General features: G+C 32.8%; 1 protein-coding gene across 11 annotated transcripts in view; it reads right to left on the reverse strand.

Annotated features, from left to right (window-relative positions):
* Positions 1 to 15,948, reverse strand: part of LOC105492828 (PHD finger protein 20 like 1) — an 80,698-nt gene that overhangs the window by 35,008 nt on the left and 29,742 nt on the right. For 10 of the 11 annotated variants that reach the window (XR_011606725.1, XM_024796329.2, XM_011760097.3 and 7 more), the window contains 4 exons: positions 9,726 to 9,808; positions 5,949 to 6,201; positions 3,764 to 3,952; positions 3,295 to 3,501 (listed from right to left, as the gene is read on the reverse strand). Coding sequence is in view for 10 of the 11 variants with exons in the window: in XM_024796329.2 (XP_024652097.1) it covers positions 3,295 to 3,501; positions 3,764 to 3,952; positions 5,949 to 6,201; positions 9,726 to 9,808 (732 nt within the window). In the remaining variant the exon portion in view is untranslated. Of the gene's footprint in view, positions 1 to 3,294; positions 3,502 to 3,763; positions 3,953 to 5,948; positions 6,202 to 7,657; positions 9,809 to 15,948 lie in introns of those variants that run through there. The other variant, XM_011760098.3, reaches the window with a different exon arrangement.

The raw sequence follows: 15,948 nt of genomic DNA on the forward strand, positions 1-15,948 counted from the left end.
TAAAGCTATCTTAAATTGACTTTTTTTTTTGACGTTTTTAAGCTGAAAATAATCCTATTATATATCACAATCTTTTTTTTGAATAAACATAGACTATCAAATGCCTAATATATGGTAAGTAAAACATCAAGACTGTAGAGCCAAAAGTGACCACAGACATCATCTACTATCATCTCATCATATAGATGAAAAACTGAGTTTCAAGGAAGCAAGAAGAGAAGGCAGACGGTTTGTCTCTACAGGGTTTTTAAGAGGCTCTACCAGAGGCCTCTTGGGGCAATCTTTTCTTCCTTTACACCCAAGAGTACTTTACACCTCTTCAGGCACTTATATCATGCTTTAAATATTTGTATTTCAGTTACTAGCTTTGTGTCCCTTCTAGACTCTAAGCTTCTGGAGGGCAGATTCCGTATCTGTTCACACTGTGTTTCCTACCTAAAGAGAATTGTGTGACAAGGGGCAACAGATAACTGTTGGCCCAAGGTGCCTGTGAGAACCTGAACCACGAGTTTATTTTTCAAAAGACCACTTTTCAAAAAACTTGATTTACTCTATCCTCCCAGATACTAACAGAATTAAGATTTCCTGAGGCTGTATCCTTATCTAAAATTGGCTGGCTCTGTGAGAAAGAATCCTGATAGTAAAATAAAAACAAAGGCATCAATTTTTACAAAGATACCAATTACTTGTTTGGTAATGTAGGCAGCAATAGCATTCTTAACAGTGGCTAGTCATGTGGGCATCCACCGCACTAGAAGAACAGAGAGAGAATATTCCAAGTTCATTATCTCTACTGGAAAACAATTAAGAACAGTAGTATAAAATAATTGGACTATTTGCAAATCTCATCAATCCTTTAGCATCAACTGCTAAACTCAGCAGTGTGAATTTATCTTGCTCCCCCAAAAGTAAAAACCTAACCATGTCGAACAATCTCACAGTTAGCAACTAACACCCTCATCATTCTAAACTCCCCAAGAGTTTCAATTTGACAAAAATAACTCAGAAAATGTCTCTGACAAACTGTAAAGCATGTTTTCAATTATCAGTTTTAAAATTCAACAGTAACATAATTTTCTTTTATAATTAATATGGATACCAACCAAACATACGTGTGTGTATGTATGTGTGTGTGCATATATGTATATATGTATCAAAGAAATAAAAACATAAAAACCTGGTACTTTGACTCTAAATCTAAGAGGACTTGGGGAACAGACAGAAGCATAAAAAACACAGCAAAATGGTCAAGAGAGGGTAAATAACAAAAAGGTTAAGGAGAAAAACATAGAGACCACTGAGAATTCCAATGCAAGTGGGACAGGGGCACAAGATTGTAATCAAAAGGTGTTCAGTTAGAACATGACCTAAATTCTACTACTTTCCTCAAAAACTAAAAATTAAGAGGTCACAGAAACAAATTAGAATTTCACCTCCCTCTATTCAAATACTGTGTTCAATCCTCTAATAAACCTTCAGTAATTAACAATTAAAACTATGCATTTCCTTGCTATAAGCAATTAAAGTTGACAGCTACTGTACTATTAAGCTCATTACACCCAGAAAATCCTTACTCTTCCACAAATTCAAATTATAGCTAAACTCCTCTCTACCTTTTACTTTCCCAGAAAACGATCTTACTTATTTTACTTTTCCAATAGTTACTGCTAATATTTAAAAAGGGAAAGAATATTTGTGTGCCTTCCTCTAAGGTAGTCAGCCATAGTGCCACAAATATGCTAAAAATTCTGAAAAGAGGAAGTTAATAATCTGGTTAGAAGCAAAATCATCTAAGTCAAGGACTTTCATGCACAATCACTACATTGATATTTTGATATTTTAGGATATACAATCTGTTAATGTAAGACTCTTAGTTATTACACAGTTACTTATATTGATCTATATTTCAATACTGTTACTATTATTAGAATACTTTTAAAGAAAAATGTAAATATTTTCACATGTACATCTGAAAATAATTTTCCCAATGGATATACAACCTTACAACTTTAACATGTTTTTCATATATTCAGTACAGTAACAAATGCCAGATCGTAAAAGAACTGAATAAGACCTTTACCAAAAAAGTATCTCAATGGGTCAATGATAACTCAGAAATCTTGTGGAAAAGTGGAAAAGAAAAATCAATTAAGGAAAGACCAAGAGTCAAACGACAATAGATCTGATTTGAGAAACTACAGGAAATGTTTCAAAATCTACAAATATTCAGACTTGGGTATTTTATTTTTTTAAACATGATAAAGAATTATCACGTACAAAGTAACTTCGACCTTTATACAAAAAGTAATAAAAACAAGTATATGTCTCTTAAGTTACTTCAATCATTTTATTTCAACACATACCATCACCAGAAAAGAGTAAGTTTCATTTTATGCTTTATCCAAAAAATGGATAAAGTGGTTTCAGGGAAGATGCCTGTAAACACAACGATCACCAACACCCTTGGTAACGCATCAACAAACTGCTTTACGTTTTTCTCCAACTCACAACAAACTAAATTCAGACTTCTTTCAAACATCTAATTCCAAACAGTAATTTACCAGAAGTGCATCTGTAAGATAGTATTGGCCTTTTTTTATTATGTGTATTCTGGATCAGGTTATAATTTTTAAAAACTTCTAAATAAAACAATGCACCCACATAAGGGAAACGTGAATCGATATACTGTTAGATTTAAAATATCAGCTTGGCAAAATACACATCCAAATGCTTTCGAACTATAATAAATATCATAAAATCATGCAAAAATTTGTTATTAAGGATGGCTGATTTTACATATTGTACTCCTCAAATAACTTTATAGCAAATTTGATTCAATTTGGAGGAATCTGCCCCAAAATATGGAATTATATTTAAGACACAGGCATATAGTTCAGTGTTTCTTAAATATTAAATTCTGTTAAAATCCTTAAACCGAAGTACTGATCCCATTAAGTACTTCCTGGCTTTAAAAGTAAGAATTCCTGTAATTACACTTGGCTCTAATAATTTATATTTAGTAAAAATAAGGATATATAAAGAAGAAGCAGGGAGAAGGAAATAGATCAAGTAACAATGTAAGAAGTACGTATGTCCAGGGCATATGATTGTAACAAGATCACACAAAAGACCTTTAAAACAGAGAAGAAACTCTCCTATAAATGTTAAAGTATTTATGAAAAGGAATTATATAGGAATCAAAATAACGTAGTTAAACCTCAAAATGTTGATACCTAATAACTGCAAGCCTAGCTACTCATCTACTTAAAAGAGCCTTTATTTTTTTTCTTTTACCTGCTGCTGCTGGAGCTCCTCTTCCATCAGCTATTGCTTTGGAAGAAGAATTTGGAAGCATCTGTGTATCCTCTTTTTCTGCTCTGGGACATTCATTATGGTAAGAGGAATCTGAGGCTACTGGTGCTGTAACTTCTGAACCACGACTTAAGTCAAGAGGGAGACAGGGTCCCAGCTTCTCAAGTGGCAAATGTGCAACATCAGGCACTACACAAAATAAAGAGTGTAATATAATATTAACACAGATAAAATGGCTCAGTTACTATCACTGTGAATTAAAGTGTTACATAATTTAAACAGTGCCTGGCACAAAGAAGGCACTCAATAAATATTTGTAGAATAAGTGAAGTGCTTATAACTCCAGAAGATATAAGAGCAGAAATGTCTTAATATTTTAATAATCTTTATCTCTTAGTTTTTTCTTTATCTTCTTTTATGTTTGGTTCTATAGGAAATCAATATACATTACCCTCTGGTACTGAAGATTCTTGCTGATTTTGAGAACTGATGGAGAAAACTTTCCCATCAGTGGCTGGAGAGGGAGAAGAAACCTTTTCTACAGAATCATCAGGCATGGGTAAGGTGGCTAAACGCTGAGATCTTCTTCTCCGCTCACTATGCTTGAAAGGTCTAGGGGGATTCACAGGCTGTGGAGGACCTAGAAAAAGATCTTCAATGTTCACGAAGCAGATACATACCAGGAGCATCTTATAATATTTAAGGAGATAAATGGGAAAAAATGATTCATATTCTTCCCTCTGATGTTGTTACAAGATATCCACAAGGAATGGCATGTTTCAAAGGTAATCAAAGGCGAAAATCGTGACCTCATTCAAAATGAGTCAATCAAAAATTCTAAAATCTACACTCTACTAGAACTGAGAAAATAAAATGGAACATTAATTTCAAGTAGCTCCAACTGACAGACTACAGTTAATTTCTCTAATTGCAGATCGTTGTGTAAATTGCCATTTTTCCTTCAGGAAAATAGTCTCTTTACAGCAAAAGATAAGGAAAAATATATATATATATATTCCTTTTGCTACAATGCAAATCGAGCAACTCTAAGGGAAAAAAAGGCAGGGACACAGATGATATAACATTATAGAGTTAGTGATTTACTTTACACTAATGTAAATAATTTTATCCCATCATCATCCCCCCAAATGGAGTTTTATAAACATGTCTGGGCCTGATTCATTAAAAAAAAATTGAACAAAAACAACTTTGTGTACTTATTGTGAGCAAATAATGAGGATATTTAAGATTATGACATTGTGTACTTGGGTTTTTTAAACAACTTGGTAAGTAATTTAGGCACCTTCTAGCAATATAATATAAATATTTGGAAATGTCTTTTACACTTTTAGATATCGTCTCTCTACATGGCATATAAACATTTGACTAGAATAGGCAAGATTATATATGCCAATATATTCATGTTAATTTAGAAAGAGGAAATAAGAACAGTCTAAAGAGACTGATGTTTGGGTATTTAAGAGTAATTTTACAATGAAAACAAAAAAGACATGTTGATAACTAAAAAATATAAAAGAGTAAAATTTAACTGCCATATTGTGGTTATAATACCAAGATATAATTTCCAAAATAAAATGTTTGTTAATGTCATATGACATTCTAGTGACTACTGACACTATTTCATGATGTCATAATGAAATGAAGCTTATTAGGAAAACAACTGAATTATGTTCCCATTCTTTCCACCTATTACAAAGAACAAAACAAAAAAGCAAAACCAGATCAAAATGAAAAAATGATTCAGTAGAAAATATGGCAACTGAAGGAAAAGAGGTTAATATGTCTGATAAAAGTCTTCTGAATGCGAACATCTTTGATTATTCTGGAAGGCACAATATGGAATAGTTCATGAGGAAACGTGTCATATTCACTCAACTGATCATGTATTTCATTTGTCGCATAAAGAGCAAAAAAAAGCATCATTTACCTACTGACTTCAAATAACTGTTATTCGTGTCTCCAACTTAGAATACTAAACTAATATGAGAAACTCAGGGTCAACACAAATCTTGTATTATTTATATATATAGATATATAGGGAGATAGATAGATATACCCATGTGAAAGGTGATTTTGAAAAAGACTGCGCTAATTCTTGAAAAATTAGTAGTACTGAAACAGTAAAATCGTTAAAAAATATAATCACAGAGGCATTTTTCTTTCATTAAAAAGATTAAACTGAAGTCTAGACTACAAATATTATAAGAATGAATAAAATGTATTGCAGAGGGAAGTTATAGACAAGTGAGGACAAAAAAAATCTACAGGAATAGTCTTAAGTAAAAATAGCTATGCTGGGTCTTTTTATAACTTTCTCTTTTTTTTGTAATGAATCAGGCCTCTCAGTATGCTCAGATTATTAGTTGAGGAGAGTCAAACTACAGTGGAATCTGTGTTATTAAATGGTAAGGATTCTCAACCAGCAGTAGTCTCTAAGCAATAAATCAGTAAGAAATGTCTATGGTTTTTGCCCCTGGAATAGTTTCAAGCCTTCCCTATCATATCCACCTGAGTTTTTAAAAAGCAACTTCATAAAAATACAATATAACTACAATCAAACTGTTTTTAATGTATCTTATAGGACAAATAACTATTTTTTAAAAATCTGTGCTCACTAGTTTTATTTATCACTGAAGAAGAAAGCTGAGATACAAGCGTCAAATCCTCGACTTGTATTAATTCTGGGGAAAGTGGTGATTTAGGGGGTTTTATACACCCAGAAGAATCTCCAGATTCATGTTTGCATTTCTTGCTGCGAGCCTTCCCTGAAGACAAAGTTGAGGATAACAGTGCAGGTTTCTGAGTGTTGGCAGAACTGCTAATGTCAGCTTCATTTTTTTTCTGACTTTGAGGTTTAGGTGAAATCGCCTGAATAAATAATAAAAAATTGATATTTTTATTTTGGCTTCTTCATTTTTGTTCTTGTATTCTATTTTGACTGTTAAGCAACTTTAGTATCCAGAAACATTGTTAAGCAACATATAACATTTCTATTACAAATGAAAAACCAAAAAGAACCCCACAAATTATTAACTAAAAGTTGAATAGGCTGTCTTTAAAGGGATGCTGTCAACTTTCAGTCTAAATTCATTTTTTAAAATATATTATTTGTAATATTTTCAGAATATAAAATGTTATCTTACTGGACAAATATTTTCAGTATTAAATAGAAATATACCCCTTTAGGAACCATAATTGCCAATGACAATAATTTGAAAAATAAACAGCATCTTCATGTTTTAAAGGATTAGAGGAATACTTAATTTAAGCTTTCGACTTTAGATGTTTTCTTATAAAATCATTTCTTTTATTAAGTTGAATGTGAAGGTCTAAGTAGACAGTTTCCCTTTAAAGAAAGATCTGAACAGGAAAACAATGACCAAATTAACAAAACATTATCTTTAACTCATTTTAGCGCTGAAAGCTAGAGTTTCATAAGCACAATGCATCATGAAATCAGAGCCACCAGCAATATAGAGTTAAAAGACTAAAAAACAATACAAAACAAGCAACAACAACAACAAAAAAAACCAAAGAGATAAAGTGTAAGTTAAAAACATTGGATTTAAAAACAAAATACGTCGCATTCTTAGATGAGAGTTTTTACCTTCTTCCTGCCAACTGATACTTTTAAAAAAAAATTAGAACTTTGTCAGTTCTTTCATAAAAGAATATTTTTATTCATTTGGCTGTAAAATTTCCTACATATGTTAAAATATGTGTGAATGTGTCCATTTTTCAAAACAAGAGAAAATAGCTACATTGGATGAATTTGTAATCTATGGTGCTGCAATACCTCTATCTCTTTCTGATACACTTATCTGAGAGCAAAATATATAATATGCATTTTTTGAAAATCGATTCTACCATAGGCCTTTATAAACAGTCAAATTGCTAGCACCATAAACAACGTGCTTGTCCCCAAGAAATCTTTTTACTTTCGTATCTTGTGGAGAATAACTATCAGGTCTACTGTCTGCAGTTCTCTGGAGTATGAAAGATCATTTTCTGGGGACTAAATAAATAAATAAATAATTCTGTTCCCACTGAGACACAAGTCAAATTTTGCTGGGGAAGAAAAGTGCGTATTTGGTATTAAGTAGGGCACCTTGAATGCTCTACAGACAGCATGTTGGACATACCATATAAAAGGCCTGGTGTCAAGTGTCCCATTCATTCAGTTGTCATCATTTCTCTGATTGGATTTACTCATTATAAATGTGTATAAGTGCAGATTAATTATTTGAAAAGGTACTTCACAAATGGATAGTATTCCTAACCTTATCATAAAAGGTGTTGCCAGAAAAGTAATTAGAGCCATTACTTGTAAATAAACAATTTTATTGTTCATCTTCACATATGTGAAAGACATCACTACAGCATCCATTACTCTCAAGTTACAAAGTTATAAAACAAGATTTTAAAACTTAATATCTTGATAAGGTGCTTAACTTCTAAACAAGGAAAAATTAACATTGTTTTTAAAACTTACTGAGTTATTATGCATCTAATGCAAGTTTTATCCAAAAGTAAATATAACATGAAATATCCCTAATACAATAATCTATAATTAATAAGCTGAGAATTGGGGTTCAAGACCACAGAGTTTGAATTTTTTAAAAATATAAATAAGTCCATTAGCACAGTAAGTTTTGACTACAGGCCTGTTATCAGTCGATGTCATGAGTGACATTACTTCAACTCATTAGGAAACAGAGGTTAGTAACAATCAATACCTCTCCTTTAGGTCTATTGCTGATACCAATTGAGATATAATTAAAAGCTTTATAACTCGGCTTTTTAACTATGAAGCGAGGCTAACACATAGGATAAAAATAAGTGTTTGGTTACAAAACATTTTCACATTGAAGTCAACCTGAATGACAAATAGAAAATGAGGGAATGGCGTGGTGTTCCTTAAAATCTAAAATAATTTACAAGGTTTTCATTAATGATTGTTGGTCTCTTTGTTACAAAACTGGCAAGGACTCTCAAAATTTTTTAATTATGAAAATAGAAACAGCCGAGTTACACCATTTTCCTTTCTTTCTTTTTTAAATTCAATTTCAAAACGTGGTTTTCTGTACTTTTCTCTAAGATAGGTACTGCCCTCTACACTAACTTCCACATTTAATAAGTACTTTTCACAATCACATTCACCTCAGCAGGATTGTGCATAATCAAAGATTGACATTGTAATGAATTTTCCAGAAACATTTTATTACCCAAGTCCCTGATTTACCGCATTCTGAGAATACCATAAACAGTGGTGAAAATACAAAATATTGTTATATCTGGGACGTTGAATATAGTAATACACAGTAAAAAAAGTTATTTAAAATTTGGTTGATATATTGACAATAACGGCAAAGACTTAACCGTTTGATGATCACAGAAAATCAGAAGGTATGATTCAATGACATATTAATCAATTTAAAAGACCCATTGATTTAATACAACATTAATGGAGGCACCAAAACAACGCATTGTTATCAAATCAGGCCTAAAATAACCCTGAAAAACTCAATACAATATCAATTAAATTTGGAATAGCTTTTAAAACGCATCTAGAGGAGAGCAAAAGATACTCATTTTAAAGACTTCTTTATTAGGCTACTAATAAAGAAAAGTAATACAAAAAGGATATATTAAAACTACATTAAGGCTCAGATTTTAAAACAGGAGAACCAAGGAAATCCAGTTATGGCTATTACTGCGTTCTTATAGTCTTACAGTGCCTAAGAAGTTAAGCCCTTAGAGAATGTAAAAGCATGCACAGTTCATTATGTACAAGTATTGTGGGAATCTGAAGGTAGCCAAGGCAAAATCTAGCAACTGCAACCTTCACTTTTAAATTCCTCTATTAGGTGGTTTAAAGACAGACCCTTAATAGTTTTTTAAACTCTCTTTTTTTGTAGTTATTAAAATATACATCCTAGCAAAAATGTATGGCTCATTGATCAATTCATAAAACACATAGTCAGTCTAACAACACCAATTGTTACAATATAAAAGAAACTTCTTACAAAAGAAGTTTTATTAGATGTCAAAAAACCCTGTTTTAACTCACAAATGGAAAGTATTTGTGTAAGGGTCTTTTTGTAAGCTAGTTAAAGGTGATCCAGCTGGAAGCTTATACCCTGGGATGCCTGTCTCCAGGCCTTCAAATTTTGGAGACAAAGGCTTTAATGCCAGTCTATGAAATCAAACACTAATGAAGTCTGTAGTTATCTGTATACCTTGGAGAAGGCAGAGTTAAAAATATATCATCAATTAATTAGCTTCCTATTCCCATATCTGATCAAAAGGGGAATTTCAATTACGTAGATATTAGAGCTCCGTGATCATTCCAGTGGGAACCCTGAAAAAAATCAAATGCTACCATTTCATACCTGCTCCAGCATTGGAGCTGTTTCATTGTAGTCTTCCTTTTTTTCAGCACCATCCACCCCAACAGCTTTGGATGCCAACAAACCTTGAGAAAAATTGTACAGAAATTGCTTATTAGAAAAAATACTGATTTACACCCTAATTAACTTTTCAAAAATCTTAGCAGTTGAAATTTCCTATACTTTTTAATATATAGGAAGTAGTCTCAAATGTTTTCTTTTCGAAAATACAAATATGCTTAATAATAAGCCAAGGGACTGAATCAGAACTTAAGAGTTGCTTACCCAGTTGTGTGGGTTTTAATATTACTCAATGAAATCACCAAAAATACACACTTGCACACATACATTTATTCTGTAAAAAGTTAAAATTCTATGTCTTCATGTCCAGATTAAGGTTGCTCAGGTTGCTAATACTTATAATACAGGTTTTGTCTATACAACTATAAAAACAGAATAAGAAGAAATCCTTCCAAACATCTAGAACATAAGATTTTATGTTGTTTTAGTAGCTAAAAAAGCTACCAATTCTTAAGTTCATTCAGATCCTTTTAATCTACGCTTTATGTGTGCCCAGTTGTACCTCATCTTCTTATAAGAGTTTAAACACAGAGATGGATCTATTTTATATTAAGGGGAAAAAAGTGTGGGTCCTTCCTAGAACATCTGAACTTAACATTATAGTTTATTTTGTCATTTTGTCTATAAATGACAAAAATTTTTAGAAGTCCCAGTTTTCTTCTATGTATGTCACTAATTCTCAAATTTAAAAGACAGAATAGGCCAATGCGGTGCCTTATGCCTGTAATTCCAGCACTTTGGGAGGCCGAGGCAGGTAGATCACTTGAGATCAAGAGCAAGACCAGCCTGGCCAACGTGGTGAAACCCCGTCTCTACTAAAAATACAAAAATTAGCCAGCTTGGTGGCAGGCGCCTGTAATTCAAGTTACTCAGGAGGCTGAGGCAGGAGAATCACTGAAACCCAGGAGGCAGAAGTTGCAGTGAGCCGAGATCCCGCCACTGCACTCCACCCTAGGTGACAGAGTGAGACTCCGTCACCTCCCCCCCAAAAAAAGACAGAAAATTTTATTGTAATATATAACTGTATCAATTTGAATCCCAAGACATTAAAACTCTGCTTTAATAAAATATAGGCATTTACTTGGTTAAAATTATTTGCTAAGCCTGTCAGATACCTTCAATGAAGTCTAGTTTATAAGCTTTGTTTAAGGCCACCCTGCTCATAAAAAGTCACCAAAATTCATTTCTGTGTCATTTCAAAGTTGTCAGTTACCTTCAATGAAGCCCAGTTTATAAGCCTAGAACAAGTATTTGTTTTTGTTTATGGTCACGCTGCTCATGAAAGGTCACTAAAAATCATTTTTTGAGTCATTTCAAAGTTGGCCACACACAAACTTTGCTCCAAAGGAAGCATGTTTAACAACTGACAACTTAATAGTAAACTGACTACAGCAATTATACTACATACATTACAGAAGCTGTCCACAACATATTTAACAGGAGAAAAATGGTGCCCCTCAAACACAGTATGATGTAGAGGTATCCACGAGGCAACATGCCTTGACTTTATCAGATAGCTACCCTAAAGAAGTTAAGTGATCAAGGTAGGAATTCACATATTAAAATTATATTCTTGGGCCCAGCACGGTGCCTCATGCCTGTAATCCCAGCACTTTGGGAGGCTGAGATGGGAGGATCACCTGAGGTCAGGAGTTTGAGACCAGCCTGGCCAACACGGTGAAACCCCGTCTCTACTAAAAATACAAAAATTAGCTGGGTGTGGTGGCACACACCTGTAATCCCAGTTTGGGAGGCTGAGGCACGAGAATCACTTGAACCTGGGAGGTGAAGGCTGCAGTGAGCCGAGATGGCACCACTGCACTTTATCCTGGGGGACAGCATGATACTCTGTCTCTAAATAAATAAATAAATAAATAAATAGATAAATAATAAAATTATATTCTTAAAGTAGTATTCGAGCAAATTCTAAATTAGGCAAAAGGTACCTAGTACTCAGAATGTACTTTAAAATAAAAAAGACTGAGTGTAAGACAATGATTTTGATACATCTATGATTAGTATTAAAACTGGTATTTAAGGTCTGGCGCAGTGGCTCATGCCTGTAATCTTACACATTGGGAGGCCGAGCTGGGTGGGTTGCTTGAGCCCAGGAGTTTGAGACCAGCTTGGGCAATACAGCAAGATCCCATATCTATATTTAAAAATAAGTAGAAAACAACAACAACAAAACCCTGGTATTTGTACCAGTTTGAGATTTAAAAAAAAAAAAAAAAAGCAAAAACCAAAAAAACTACATAGTTTGTTACAGTCTCACACCACATCAACTGTATATAAACAATTTTACAAAAACAGCTTCAATCCTAATTATATTCTGAACATACTGAATATTTATTTAACATTTAAAGTCACATTCATTAGGTTTTTATTCTCCAGCTAATATTCTTAAGGCCCAACAAACTATTGAAATAAAAATAATTAGAAAATCAAGTTGTTCTTTTGCAGGAAACTGAGTAGAGTTCTTTTTCTAAGGACTATTCAAACAGGAAAATTTTGCTATTTAATATATTTATATAATTATATCTTTTACTTTCTTTCCTTTCATATAGGTGGTAGAAATAGTTTTTAATACTCAATAGATGAAACAGATCACAAACTAAAAAACTGAAAATAAGGTACCACAAGTAATAAAAGAAACAAAATAATTCACCCATAACATACAGATTTACATTAGGATATTACAGATCCAGTTTATTAAAATCCCTTTCCATTAATGGTTTGAGAAGGAAAAATAAAGTATTGTAATGTGTTCATAAAAAGTAATGAGATTTCAGAAAAACTACTTAAAATCAGATTTTAAAATGCATACTTGGTTATCTAGAGAATTTAAAAGCCCAAATATGATTAATAAAGTTTTTTCACGCTTTACATTCACATCAACTTACAAAAGAGTTATTAAATATAAACAACAAAATGGAACAAATAATAAAATAGGTACTTGAAGAGACAACTCTGACTACTTCTGCCTTAACAGGGAGTCCAAAATCTGTTATCTTAACCTGCTAATATTCCAGGAAAAAATGCACTATCCACAGAAAATGAAAAGAATTAACTGAAAGGAAATTATCAGCAAGTACCTATTAATTATCAATGTATTACTAACAGGCCCTCTTCTAGAAGAATATACCTATGGGATAAAATTGCCCAGTAAGAATGCATTATGCTCCTTCAAGAAATTATTTAAATTTAGGTAAAAGAAGAATATCAAACAGTCATCAGTTCCACCCACCAACAAAGTTACAACTTTCCAATATTCTATATTAGCCATAAAAAATACACAGCTGGTCTTTTCCTGCCAATAGAAATAAGTAGAACAGAGCCCAGAGCTCCCTGGAATGGGAAAGGGAAACAAAGAAAGAGCAAAGTGGTTAAATTCTTGGTCTACTTTTCATCCAGGTATTTCAAAACACAATCTTCTTGCTGGAACTAAGAATCAAATATTCTTGATATTATTATCAAAAACATACTACTGGTCAATTCAAATTTCAGGATTTTTTTAAACTTTTTAAATTCCTTAAGTTACAAAAACACACCTAAGCTAGCTGAAATTCCAGAAACTCTTAGAGCCTATTAGAAAGAGACCATGCACTAACTGCTGATGTCTTTCTCCTTTGGTCCCTCGATAATCTGCAGTGTAGTCTACTCAAATTCAATTTGTTTGCAACTTTGTCCCAAAAGTATGGACTACTAATTTTCTAAGTAAAATCATTTATTTCAAATCAGTATGCATAAGCCATAAAATAATAGCTATCAATAAGGTACATTACATAATGAAAAATATGAACCAGGAAGTTGTGTGTGTGTGTGTGCATCTATTGCACAGTATATGGAATATGTATATATGCACATATATGAAATATGTATATGTGTATATATGGAAATATATATGTATATATGTATATACATATATACATATTCCATATACTGTGCAACTATATTTTCAATGTCTACCTACTTGGAATCTTTGAAAAAAGCCATCCTTGTAACATTCTCTATATATAAATCGGGTTTAAAATCATCACACGGTATGTATGTGGCAAAGTGAATAGAAAGAATGATAAATATATGAATTAAAGTTATCCAATAGCTGGTCCACTTATTTAAGGTAGAACTCTTTTAAAAAATAACAAAATAGAGTGGAGAGAAATACATCAGAACAGGCTGCCATGATCCCAGCCCCAATCCTCTCAGTAGTAAAGGACAAAAAGACACATACAGATGAGCTTGATAAATTTAAAATATACCATAATGCCATAACAAAATTACTATATTAGTTCTCATTTATCTTTATAACCTATAAATGAAATTTACTGTACAAAGGCAAGCCTGAATTTCAACTACTGAAGACAATCTTACAATATCTATGGTCTTTTTGCATGATATAGTTGCAACATGAAATCAGAAATAGATGTAGAAAGATGAACTATTAAAAAGATTATCACACACTTAAATTTTCTGAGTAAATAAAAAGATAGTAATGGCTTCACATTCATAAAATCTTATGCTTTGCTGCTGCTGTCAAACTATAACTTATTCATCTGAGACCCCCGAGGGAAAGTGAAGAGAAAATCCCTCCATGGAAGGGAAGGGTGTTACTAAGCAACCAGTATTACAAACTTGAGGCACATGGTAAAATGGTACTTTCTTTCCCCACTACTGTCTTTTCAAGGCCATAGAGAAATAATGCATCATTGTGGGCTCAGCTGAGTTTTTCTGTTGCAGTTTTTTTGTTTTTTTACTTCTTTAAACGTTGAGCTTGAATCTCCCAATAAGGCATATGTAAGAGTATACTGACTGAAACTATTAAAAGCAGGTTATCCAAATTGAAGGAAAAAAAAACATGATGCTGGAAAGCTGGCAGTTGTATCATGTCAGCGTCACCTCCGTCTTCTTTGATCTCGACTCCTCCAACAGTGCTGTTTCAATCTTTGTATCACAGGAGTTAGAAATACTACTCCACTTCTGCCCAGCACATAGCACTGGGTTCCATATTTTAAGGCAAAACTGAAGTCTCATGCCATAAGAACAATCACTTAGAGATCATTTGGCTTTCTCCTTAATAGTTTACAAGGAAAAGGTATAACGGGTTAATTGATTTAAAATATTTCCTCTCCTGGGGCCAAATATGTCCTTTATCAGACACAGGCATGAAAATAATATATACAAATGGCAAGAGACTAAATATTCTCACCTGCTGAAACCAATTATAATCACCTAGATGAACAATATAAATAAAACAGTGGTTCTAAACAACCCTCAGCTCCAGAGTCACCTTTCAGTTAGCTTCCTCTCTTCAGAAAATGGTCAAAATGTTCAGTTTACATTTATTCCTAAATCTGACCATGAAATCAAGCTTCTTCAAGTTGAAGCCAACAAAGGTTTATACAGCTTAATTAGGCCAAAGGCACTAAAAAAAGGTTCTGTCCTCATAATAAGAACATATGACTAAATCATGAAAGTATTTAAATTCCCCTTTTAACATTTACTCAGAAAAGGTAAATATGTTCACAATTTCTTTTGAAGACTAGAATTACCAGGCTGAATAGACCATGAAAACGGCAGGATGTAGTATGACTGGCCCCAATTCTAATCCTTCAATCCCCTCTTCCATGAACACTAACCAGGCTAGAATTTTCAGTGTTTTCTAACAGCCTAGCACGGCTATTTCCTAAACTAAACTACAAGAAATCATACGGAAATAAGCCCAGAAGCTAGTGACCAACCTGAAGAGTAGAAATTAAAAAAACAACAAGAAACTTACAGAAATACTTTCACATCAGAAATTCAGAAATTAACAGATTCAGGAAGTAAATGTAAGTCAGTCATCTTTCCAACTATATATGGCACTATCCTTAAGTAAGACTGGTCAAGTATACGAATGTATAAAAACATTTAAAACCTCAGAAATTGTGTCACCATAAGTTGACAAAATAATTCTTCTAGAAACTATTATCACCAATGTAATTTAAAAAATGACTGAGTTTTGTAGCATTCATCCTTATCAACCCTCACAACATCCCTGTGAGGTAGGTAGAAGATACGTGCTATTTTTCACATTTTACAACAGAAAGAGCTGACAGTGTTGAAAGACGCTGACTTTGAAGAACCAGAAAGTAACTGTCTATGT

This window comes from Macaca nemestrina, chromosome 8 (assembly GCF_043159975.1).
Source record: "Macaca nemestrina isolate mMacNem1 chromosome 8, mMacNem.hap1, whole genome shotgun sequence".
Classification (NCBI taxonomy): domain Eukaryota; kingdom Metazoa; phylum Chordata; class Mammalia; order Primates; family Cercopithecidae; genus Macaca; species Macaca nemestrina.